The sequence below is a fragment of the Gambusia affinis genome, linkage group LG20, assembly GCF_019740435.1.
Source record: "Gambusia affinis linkage group LG20, SWU_Gaff_1.0, whole genome shotgun sequence".
Classification (NCBI taxonomy): Eukaryota; Metazoa; Chordata; class Actinopteri; order Cyprinodontiformes; family Poeciliidae; genus Gambusia; species Gambusia affinis.
In genome coordinates, this window is record NC_057887.1 from 4508966 (window position 1) to 4520378 (window position 11413).

At 38.6% G+C, this 11413-nt stretch overlaps 1 protein-coding gene across 2 annotated transcripts; it reads left to right on the plus strand.

Moving 5' to 3' along the window:
• The first annotated feature begins 3671 nt into the window (after positions 1–3671).
• On the plus strand, positions 3672–11035 carry LOC122822993 (serine/threonine-protein kinase 33-like). 2 transcript variants are annotated; one of them, XM_044102167.1, is made up of 12 exons: positions 3672–3704; positions 5715–5804; positions 6436–6687; positions 6803–7087; positions 7187–7465; positions 8015–8170; positions 8317–8411; positions 9195–9239; positions 9330–9548; positions 9862–10039; positions 10136–10306; positions 10406–11035. In XM_044102167.1, the coding sequence occupies exons 2-12, from the start codon at positions 5750–5752 to the stop codon at positions 10495–10497; spliced, it is 1827 nt and encodes a 608-aa protein (XP_043958102.1). In that variant the 5' UTR covers positions 3672–3704; positions 5715–5749; the 3' UTR covers positions 10498–11035. The 2 variants fall into 2 exon arrangements, with proteins under 2 accessions (XP_043958102.1, XP_043958103.1); XM_044102168.1 differs by lacking the exon at positions 3672–3704 and having other exon boundaries at positions 5694–5804.
• Positions 11036–11413: the final 378 nt, after the last annotated feature.

Sequence of the window (11413 nt, forward strand, 5' to 3'; positions counted from 1 at the left end):
AAAACCTACAAATTACGGTGAATGTTTTTTTCTAAATATTTTATCGTTTCTTGGGACATTTTAAAACATGGCATTGCACAGTTATACAGAAATGTTTTACTTTTCTTTTGACAAATAAAATTCCTCAATTAAATTAAACTAAAAGAAGATAAGAATATTTTAACCAGGGACGAAGGTTAATGGACCTCTAAATCAGTGGTAACAGCCAAGTCACAAAGACTACCGCTATCACCATCCAATGGAGGGGACGCTGTCTTAGCCAAAAGGCCGAGAAGCGACAAATTACAGTGAAATGCTGCTACTTCCAGTTGGCGCTGGAAGTAAGACTCATAAAAGTTTCCCCCAGCTTTTCTGTGGACTTTTCTTCAACCGCCAGGGGGCTCTTTAGCAGAACTTGAGTCATTGAAAGTCGCAGGGGCGATTCTAGGATCTGACTTTTAGGGATGCTTAGCCCCCAGTAAGGATAAGACCCATGAAAAGATATTTGTTGGTGCAGTTTTCTAAATCTAACTGCTTATTTACATGGATTCACAAACAAGAATAAGAGACATGTTGTCAGTAATTCATAGAATAAAAGAATATTCACTTTACTGAAACATATACTGGTGTATGGACTCAGTATAGACTCAGTTTGAAACAGAATCTCAAGATCACATCATACCTGCCAACATCTGCTAACATTAATGAGACATAAGCAGCTGTGGAGTGACCCTGTCCTAGTGTGGTCTGCTCTCCCAGAAATTAAATTAAATCTACTCAAAATTATACATTACTAGTCATTTGAAGAACATTTTACTAAATTCATATATAAACCTAAAACCAGTTTGTTATCAAGGTAGGAGTTCAGGTTAATGACAATTGAAAAGGAGTCCTTAACCTGAACTTTATTTGAAAAACATATTTAGAAATTGTATTACCCTTATTTTTATCTGAATGTTATGTGGCCTTTTCTCAAGCGTTCTGAGCGAAGCAACCGTCAGCGGTTAGCTTTCAAGACTGTCTGCCGCGCTCAGAAAGAAACAACCGCCCACTGTTGAAAAGGGGCGGGACGATCAACCCCATTGGCCGACACGAAACCAGACCGCGCCAGCCATTGGCTGCTTAATCTGTCAATAAAAGCTAACACTAAAGGCATATTTCACATTTTTGATGATTTACGTAATTACCTTTTAGCTCTTTTGGTAGAATAAGACATTAAATCAACATCTATTATTTTTTTTGTGTGTTTTTAAACACTGGGTTACATTTACATCATATCAGACACAAAAACACAATGCAACATAGAATCAACAATCAAAACACAGCATTAACACAGGTTCCGTCAATAAATTTGTAATTGATTACGTTTCAAATACAACTCTAAACAAGTGGGTTTTTAGTTTAGATTTAGAGGAAGTCAGTGTTTCAGCTGTTTTACAGTTTTCTGGACGTTTGTTACAGATCTGTGGTGCATATGTAACAGCTTCCCTATTACCCGTCCCGTCATGCACACACAGAGGCCAATTGGTTGGCATTTAAGTTTTTTACTGTAATGAATAGTTCACACAAACGGCGCAGTTAACTCCCCCTACTGGTCCACCAGTTATTCACAGCAGGGCGCAAAACAGTCTGTGTCTTACAAATAATTATTACAATTTATTTTTTTTCCTCTAACATGTGATCATATAGTGGTTTTGATTAACAATACATCTTCAAAATGAATTTAATACAATTTTGTCTTTTATAAATGAAATAGTTTAAAAAAATAAATATAGACAGCAATCAAAATTAATTGTTAAATTACTAAATAGCACCCTGTGGTGCTTCACAGAAAATAAAGCCGGCCATGTCGTCGTGATGGAAACAGATAATAAACAAACTGACAAACTAGCAAACAAAACTGACACATTAAATTACTGACATTTTTTTGTTTTTACCTGTAATTAACAGTTCACACAAACGGCGCAGTTAACTCCCCCTACTGGTCCACCACTCATTCTGTGTACCGCAACAAAACTTCAATTTAGTTCCCGAACACAACCACAAGTACTAATCAGAGGAGAACCGGATTTGATGACTTACCACAGCAGGGCGCAAAACAGTCTGTGTAGATCTCTAATGTATTGTGGTGCTAAACCATTCAGTGATTTATAAACTAACAACAGTATTTTAAAGTCTATTCTTTGAGCTACAGGGAGCCAGTGGAGGGACTTTAAAACTGGTGTTATGTGCTCTATCTTCCTGGTTTTAGAGAGAACGCGAGCAGCAGCATTCTGGATCAGCTGCAGCTGTTTGATTGATTTGTTGGACAGACCTGTGAAGACGCTGTTGCAGTAATCAATACGACTGAAGATAAACACATGAATTAGTTTCTCTAGATCTGGCTGACTCCTGGCTGACTATTTAAGTGACTCCAAGGAGATTTGGGAAATTAATTACAAAACAACACAACAGTCACTAATCAAACTTCAAAAAGGACCAATAAGAGTAATTAACAAGGCTAAGGACCGGGATCAGACTAACCCATTATTTATCCAAATATTTTGCACACATACATTTCGTACTGAAGTACAAAATACTCTTCAAATAAATAAAACCATTACTGTCCAATATATTTGAGAATTTCCATTCATGAATATAAAAAAATATTCTAAATTGAGTACTGCGTTGCCATTTAAAATTTGCCATTGCAAAAAATTTCTAAGCATAATATTTTGCATTGAAAATTGTCATCTGAACAAAGATGCTGATGATACAAGTCTGGCCTCTTTTTAGCTGGTTAAAATACATATATACATACATATATATATATATATATATATATATATATATATATATATATATATATATATATATACTGTTTACTTTGGAGGCTGGTCTGGTTCTACACCAAATTTACTAGAGGGGTCCATGTAGTCTGTGTGTTTTTTTTCCTACGAAGACACTTAAAAGAGAATTAAACAAAGACAGCTAAAACCTTAAAGTAAAGTACTATAATTTTAATTCATTGTTAAAATAAAATTATGAAGATTTAAAATATATCTACCATTGAATATTTTAAAAAAGACATTTATTTAGTATCATTTCTTCAGAACCCCTCTTGGACCCCAGTCTAGAACGGCTCCTGGGCTGCAGGTTTGGTGCATTTTTGCTTGGCATGTTTTGTCTTCATTGATAGGAAGTCAGCTGTGGTTTACTAGTTTTAAAATTGTTATTTCTAATTTATTTTAAATTGAGAATTTGTGAATTTTATCTTATTCAGTTATTTTTATTTATTGTTCGTTGTTTTTGCCTGCGGGGGTCGCCCTTCTGCACTCTGCCTCGTTTGTGTCTCCTTGGCTTCCGTAGTTCATTCCAGTCCTAGTAACTCCTCCGCTCCCTCCTTTTCCCTCAGAGCGATTTTCCGCGCTGCTGTGGGTAAGTCAGAGGAAAGTTCGCTGTTGCGATATATGTTTGTTTTTCTGTATGTATGTTGTTTATGTAGAGGTCTCTACCATAAGTTGTTTATTATTGTTTCTTAGTGTGTTATTTTGCAATTTTGACCGTCATTGTGGGTTTTTATAAACAGTTTTATTATAATTTCCTTTTTTAAAATTTTGGCGCGAACAACCGTTGCTAGTTCAGCACAGCTAGGTTGAACATTGCTTTTTTTCCCCCCTGTAGGACTGGAGTCCAGGGAGAAGGAGTTGAAGATGTGGTTAATTTGTTTTACTCTTCTTCCCCAGGTATGTATTTTTATTTTAAGTTATACTTTTTATCTCTTTTTATTTAACTCTCTCCCACTGTATTGTGTTGCTGTGGCCACCAGGTGGCGTTTTCTCCTCTTGGTTTTAGTTTATGGTGTTTGTGAGAAGATTTCTTTTTATTGTTGACTTTTGTTGAATCAGAGAAAAAGAAATGTTAGTAGAGAGCGTTGTTCCGCGCTGCTGTGTGGCTGGAGTGCAGGGAGAAGGAGTTGAAGAGGTGGTTGATTAGTTTTACTCTTCTTCCCCAGAATAAAAAAAATATCTCATTGAAACCTGACTGAATGACTTCCGGAAATTCATTGATGCCACCCGTTACATATGATAGGCGTGTCTATCGAACAGTTATCGGTTCTAATTAAGACACACATTTAATGGCCAAATATGGGACGACTCCGTATTTTACGGGATGGGTGACAACCCTATTCAGGGGCGCTGCACTCCTAAAACTGGAGTTTTAGTGCTGCGCCACTAAGTCAAAATTGGAAATCAAAGAAGAAAGAGCTAATTTTTATTTAGAACAAGCACATGCTGGCAGCAGGCTCGACAGAGAAATTTCTTAGATCTGTTTCATCATGGAAACCACACAAGAAGTTCACATGATGCAGCTTTTAAGTCACTAAGGCCTATCGATCTAGTAGTATTGGAGGAAGCATGTTAACTCCGCGTGAACGAATCGCCACGCATGCGCCATTGCTGTCCATTGAATCAAGAATATCGGTACTTAGTCCGGAAAATACCACAATCACTCAAAGAGTCTGAAAAAAGGACCCAATGTTTTGCTGTTAATTCAACACTGATCGTTAAACGTAACAAGGTTCATGGGTTTAACAGGTAAGAAAAAGTTTTAGATTAAAGAAAATATTGAGAAAAGGAGCAGTGGGTAAGTTAAGCTAGCCTAACTGTTGCTAGCCTGCTACTGACTTCGGCAACCTTAACATGTGCTGTGCTAATAGAGGACAACCCTCACACCAAGTCATCAGTAAAGCAGGTGTTTAAATCAGCTAATGAACCACCACTGTGTTCAGATGAAAATGTATTAATATCACAATATAGACATAAAGCCTGACAACATAATGTAACAGACTGAATGTTAGGTTTTGGTGTTTCTGCGTACTTTTTTATACTCATTTCAATTACCTGAAATGAGTGGTCAACTGCATACAAATAGTGCAGTGAACTTCTCTACTGGCCCACTAGTCACTCTGTATACTGTAACAAAACTAGATAATTTTTCTAGATCCGCCCCTGTGCAGTGCTCTGCTGGGTCCATGTGAAAATCCGAGAGCAGCAGAGATATCAACGGTTTATGACTGGTACAGCGTATGAATGCACGTTTCCAGTTTTTTTTTTTTTTTTTTAAACACTGCAGATGCGGCTTATAGTAAGGTGCACTCCAAAACTACGGTACTATTATGTGTGTTGTTTTCAGTTCAGGTAAGATGAAAAAGAAAATTCTAAAATATAAAAATATTTTCTTTTGGCTTATTTGCATTCTTTTATTATGAACATATTTGGCACTGATGGCAAAAGGGTCGGACACCGGTAGTGTAAGCCTGCCTGTCAAATAAAATTTTATTTGGAAATGCTATAAGTTGCTGCTTTGAATCGTTTTTGATTAATAAAAATGCTATAAATAGCAGCTGAAGCTCTTAAGATTGTGAAGAAAATAAAAATTAATGAAGAGCTTTGTGTGGCTCCAATATTTGGGATTCATTCCTCAAACTCTTTCCTGGAAAACTAACAGAAAATATATTACTTTTATTTGTTTTGGGGGATTTTTCTGTTCTGTATGTTTGTTTTGGTTTAAGTCAGAAGGTTACTAGGCATCATCACTTCCATTCTAACATTTGTGACCCAAAGTTTGGAATGTTTTTCCTGATGTCACACTGGTTGGGTTCAGAACCCAACATTCTGTTTGAGCTCAGTTCGTCAGAAATCTCAGATAGAGTGAGACGTAACTTTCAGAGTTCAACCTGCTTTGTCTTGTAGTGAATAAATTTACACTGAAATCTCCAAAAACAAAGATGGACAAAGAATCTGAACAGAATCGTAAAAGCCAAGCCTTGAGGAGAACAAAAGGTAATGAGTTTGAGTTTCACTCTTACTTATCAAGACAAGTTTATGTTTCAGTTTTTTGGAAAGTTATACTGTAAAATATTTGAAGGTGGTTTAACTTGAAAATGAAAGTCTGCCTACTGCGTTGAAAATGTAACTGAAGTCAACAAGAAAATTATATTGATTTTAATTAAGAAACGAAAGTTCATGCCATTGATTTAACAACAAGAGACAAGTTGTTTAAACTTGTTTTAAGTTCATTAATCTTGAATTGATTTTTAACTTAATTCTGCAATTTAAAGAGTAGAAGATAGTAGAAAAAAAATAATGTTTTAAAGTGTTGTGGATCTAAAAAATTTAGGTCATTTTAAACACTTAATAACAGTCTTATAAACGTCTTGATGTATAGTTAAGAGAGTTTGAGTTTTTATTGCTCAGAAATTCTGTTTTATTAACTTCCATTGGTTAGGAACATTGAAATGTGTCAATCTCTGTCGGCTTCTCATAGAAACATGAATTTGTATGAAAATGAGTTAAATGTTCAACAGTTTATGTAATAAAGTCCCTGATCAGATATCAGTCTGTGAGGTGATTCAGAAATACTAAACATGCACTCTAAACAATCATTAATTTTCCACAATATTTCTCAATATAGAGCGAAGCGGCATTATGACATCACAATGTACAGAATCTGCTGAGGACTGTGAGAGTCAAAGAAAAAGAATCAGGACCTCTGAGATCGCTGGAACCTCACAAATCTGCCAGGACCAGATAAGGACCAGTAAGACACTGAAGAGGAAGATGATGGAAGAAGAAGAAGGTTCAACGCCGGCCAAGTGTAGGAAGGAAGAACTCCAGGAGCAGGTTCCAACCAGAGAGTCTTCCTCCTCAGTGGACATCCTCATAGGTTGGCTGCTTTGATCAAACTAATGTTCATTTTCTTTTCTGTATGTTGACAGACCAAAATGTCAGACCAAACTGTAAAAAGAAATTACAAATTTTCCTCAATTTTGTTTTTTTAGGGACAAGCAGTAGCATAATGCTACAAATTGGTGAGTCTGCTGAGGACTGCAGACCAAATAAAAGGAGAAATTCTGGAGATGAGATCCACAGAAAAAGTATCAGGACCTCTGAGATCGCCGGAACCTCAAGAATCTGTCAGGACGAGATCAGAACCAGGAGGATACTGAAGAGGAAACTGACAGAAGGAAAAGAAGAAGGTTCAACACCGGCCAAGTGCAGGAAGGAAGAACTCCAAGAGCAGGTTTCAACCAGAGAGTCTTCCTCCTCAGTGGACATCCTCATAGGTTGGCTGCTTTGATGAAACTAATTGTTAATTGGCTTATAGTGACAGACCAAAGATGTAATAAATAATCACTATTTATTCCCAACATCTCTTACTTTAGAAATCAACAGCAGCAGCATGATGCCACAGTGTGCTGAGGCTATTGAAGACAGCAGACCAAAGAGAAGGAAAAGGGTTAAAAAAGAAAACCGCCGAAAATGGACCAGGGTTTCTAAGATGTTCGGACCATCCAAAAGCCACCAGGACCAGAAGAGGATTGTGAGGAGACTGAGGAGGAAAATAACAGAAGAAGGAGAAGGATCTCTAACACCAGCTAAGAGGAAGAATAAGGGGCTCCAGCAGCAGGTCGTAACCAAAGAGCCAGTGGACATCAGCACAGGTTGGCTACTTTGGTGAAATGTCTGTTAATTTTCTCTTCTGCATGTTGACAGACCAAAATGATAGATAAAAGCATATGTGTGACTGAAAAGACTGGACATCATTCCAAAACATGACCCTATAATTGCCTAGTCATAGTCCATACAAATATCAGATTGATAATCTGTTGCAAGGTTTGAATATATCTGATTATTCAAAACTGATTGAGAAAAACTTCAAAAGATTATCATCTGATGTTGCAGCAAAAAGTGGTTCTTTAAACAGAGGGAGGCTGAATACAGTTCCATGCTGCAAGTTTTCAGATCTACATTTATAAATATATGCTTAGCACTTGAAAGTTGTGCTTTACATTATATTGGTCTTTCTTATAAAATCCCAGTAAAATACTCTAAGTTTTGTGGTTGTAATGTGACAAAATGTGCAAAAGCAAGAGGACAAGTGTTTTTACACATCACTATAAGTCTTATGTTTCTGTTGGGATGTTTTTCTCTTATGGAATATATTATTAAAACACTCATGCTGTTTCTGTGTTGTTTTTTTTCAATATTAGAGTCCAGCAGCTCCAACCTGGAACTTTGCAGCTCAGGAATAGGCGATTTACGGAAGAGGAATCTGAAGAGGGAGGACAAGGACATTGAGAAACCACAGCTGAGGAATAGAAGGAAGAAGACCAGGAAGACAAAAGAAGAAGTGGATTCCCAAAGAGGTCAGAGGTTAAGTCTCAATAGAATTGTAATATAAGCATTTGTTAGAGAGACTTAAGGTGTGGTGATAATTAGATCTAAGATAACATTAGTGAACAGAGTTTATTCTGATGCTTTATGAAATTTAAAGATGTGTTCATGTGTTTAGCTGAATTCCAGGAAAAATATACTGAGTTGCATCTGCTGGGAAAAGGAGGCTATGGATCTGTGTTTGCTGGATATCGAGAAGTGGATAAATTACCTGTAGGTGTATTTGGAATACTTAAAATGAGGCTCTGTGAAGTTATCAGTAATAGTTCTTCTAACTGTGGTCAGTAGGAGTCAAAGTTTGTAAATAAAGAGTTAATATCCTCATAGTGGTGAAAGTCTAATGGCTAGTCAGACTCTGTTTCAGGTGATTTTAGCTAATAACATCTCAAACTGAAAACGTTCAGATCTGTAAAGTAAGACTATATTAGATAAATTATTTCATTGACCAATGAGACTTTAAGGATAAAGGTGCAGATGCGTAATATTTACTAATAAATACTAGAATTGCACAACTGTGAACATTTTCAGTTCTTGTAGTTTTAAATTTGATTTTGGAAAGACCAAACTAGACAGCTAAATTTTCTTTCGATTCTAATGGTGCATTCACAACAAATGCATTCCACACATCAAATAGGCGTCCGACGCTTCAAGTTCAACGCGTGTGCACTTTGAATGCAGACGCTTGACATATCTTGCGTTTCGCTGGTTTACATTTTAAATCCATGTGGAGGTGCATCGGACGCTCTTGACGTGTCAAAACCTCCAAACGGTTCAAATCACGTTGCGCTGGACGGTGGACACGCAACAGCCCTCGACACACCTACGCATAGACTTTGAATGTAAACCAAACGTGCCTGACAATCAAAAAGCGTTTGGTGTGAACTCACCATAATAGTCAAAACACTGATAACTCAACGTCAAGCAACTTCAGAAAATATGAACATTTCCTTTAAGGACATTCCCATTGCTGAGCAATCTTTGGTTTCTATTGTATAGGTGGCCATCAAACACATTCGAAATGACATGGTGTACAAACACAAGGTAAGTGAACAACAGCATCTAGGACTGACTTTAAGTCCTATCGGATTCCAGATGCATTGTGGGTTTCTCCTGTTTGCTTTGATGTTTCAGGATGAGAACGGTAGGCAGATGGCGTTGGAGGTGGCCATCATGATGAAGCTTCAGAATCGGACTACCAGTTCATCAGGGCGGTTAGCCACAGTGTCCCTGCTGGACTGGTATGAACTGGAGGAGGAGCTGCTCATAGTGATGGAGAGACCCATGCCTTCACAGGACCTCAATGTCTACCTTGATGACCATGAAGGTTGTTTAACTGAGGAGGAGGCCAAGGTAAGCTGCTGGATGGAAATTCGAGTGGATTTTTTAAATATTGTCAGTTACTGCTTCAGTTGGGGATTTTGTTTCATCGTGAATATGATAAAATCAGAGGAATGAAATACAGTGCAATATTCACTCCGTAAAACAATTTTGTAAAACTTTATGCTAATGCATCTCATAATGTCTCTACAAACATTGAAGTGTGTGGGTGTAATGTGAAAAAAATCCATATGAAAATGAAAATCTTTACAAGTCAATGTATTTCTCACTGAAGTCCAACATCAATCTGCAGAATTATGAGCTTCAAATCATTTTTGTCTTTCAGATCATCTTGAAACAGCTGGTGGAAGCATCGATTCAACTTCAGGATGCAAACATCTTCCACAGAGATATTAAAGCGGAAAATGTCCTTATTGAGAGGAGCTCAGAAGGCCTACGAGCCTATCTCATAGACTTCGGTCTGAGCCGCTTTGACCGTGGAAGGAAATTTACCATCTTCCAAGGTACGATATCCCACTTCTTTCTATCAGTTCTGAGAAATCAAAGATTCTTTTTACTGTTCTTCTTTCTGACTCTCTTAATTCTGACACATTTTCTAGGGACCCATGCTCTTCGATCACCAGAATATTGCACACAAAAGAAATATTCTGCTGGACCCACAACAGTGTGGCAACTGGGAGTGATCTTGTTTGAAGTTCTCCATTATAAGAATTTTGAGACAAACAAATTTCTCAAAAAGAAGCTGAAGATCAGCAAGAAGCTTTCCAAAAGTGAGACAAACATTATATTATATCTTCTCATAGCATATATAAATCTGTCCTCTGTCCACAGCTCTAACTGTTGTTGCACTTTGACCTTTGACCCTCCAGACTGCCAGGATATTCTGACTAGGTGCCTGATGACAGACCCAGAGGAGCGTCCCACGCTGCAAGAACTGCTCAATCATCCATGGTTTTTGTAAACTACACATCACACAAACATTACGATACAACATTTAACATTTTTTGTTGGTAGTTAGTTTAGTCTAATTTGGGATGAGGATTAAGGTTTAGGGTTAAAGGACAGGTTCCGATCCTCGGTAGCAGAAGCTGGCTCTTGGGACGTGGAATGTCACCTCTCTGGTGGGGAAGGAGCCAGAGCTAGTGTCTGAGGTTAAGAGGTTCCAGCTAGAAATAGTTGGTCTCACCTTGACGCATGGCTCTGGTTCTGGAACCAGTCTCCTTGAGAGGGGCTGGATGTCCTTCCACTCTGGAGTTGCCCTCGGTGAGAGGCACTGGGCAGGAGAGGGCATACTTGTTGCCCCCCATCTCGGTGCCTGTACATTGGGGTTTGCCCCGGAACGAGAGGGTACTGGAGCCGGAAAACGGTAGAGTGCCTTCTCCGGGTCGGGGGGATGTCCTGCCCCAAGTGGAGGAGTTTAAGTATCTCGGGATCTTGGTCACGAATGAGGGAAGAAGGGAGCGGGAGATCGACAGGCAGATTGGAGCAACGTCTGCAGAGGCGGGCACTGTACTGGTCTGTCGTGGTGAAAAGAGAGCTGAGTCAAATGGCAAAGCTCTATTTACCAGTTGATCTACGTTCTCACCCTCATCTATGGTCATGAGCTTTGGGGTCATGACCAAAAGAACCAGGTCGCGGATACAAGCAGCCGAAATGGATTTTCTCCGTTGGGTGTCTGGGTTCTCCTTTAGAGATAGGGTGAGATGCTCACTCATCCAGGAGGGACTCAGAGTAGAGCCGCTGCTCCTCCACGTCGAGAGGAGCCAGTTGAGGTGGCTCAGGCATCTGGTTCAGATGCCTCCTGGACGCCTCCCTGGTGAGGGGTTCTGGGCACGTCCCAAAGGGAGGAGGCCTCGAGGAAGACCCTGGACATGCTG

Bases quoted from the DNA above. Each gene is read 5' to 3' on its own strand.
- LOC122822993 (XM_044102167.1), top strand. From the start codon at position 5,750: ATGGACAAAGAATCTGAACAGAATCGTAAAAGCCAAGCCTTGAGGAGA. The intron at 5,805-6,435 runs GTAATGAGTTTG...TTCTCAATATAG, and splicing joins AGCCTTGAGGAGAACAAAAG to AGCGAAGCGGCATTATGACA. The intron at 7,088-7,186 runs GTTGGCTGCTTT...CTCTTACTTTAG, and splicing joins CTCAGTGGACATCCTCATAG to AAATCAACAGCAGCAGCATG.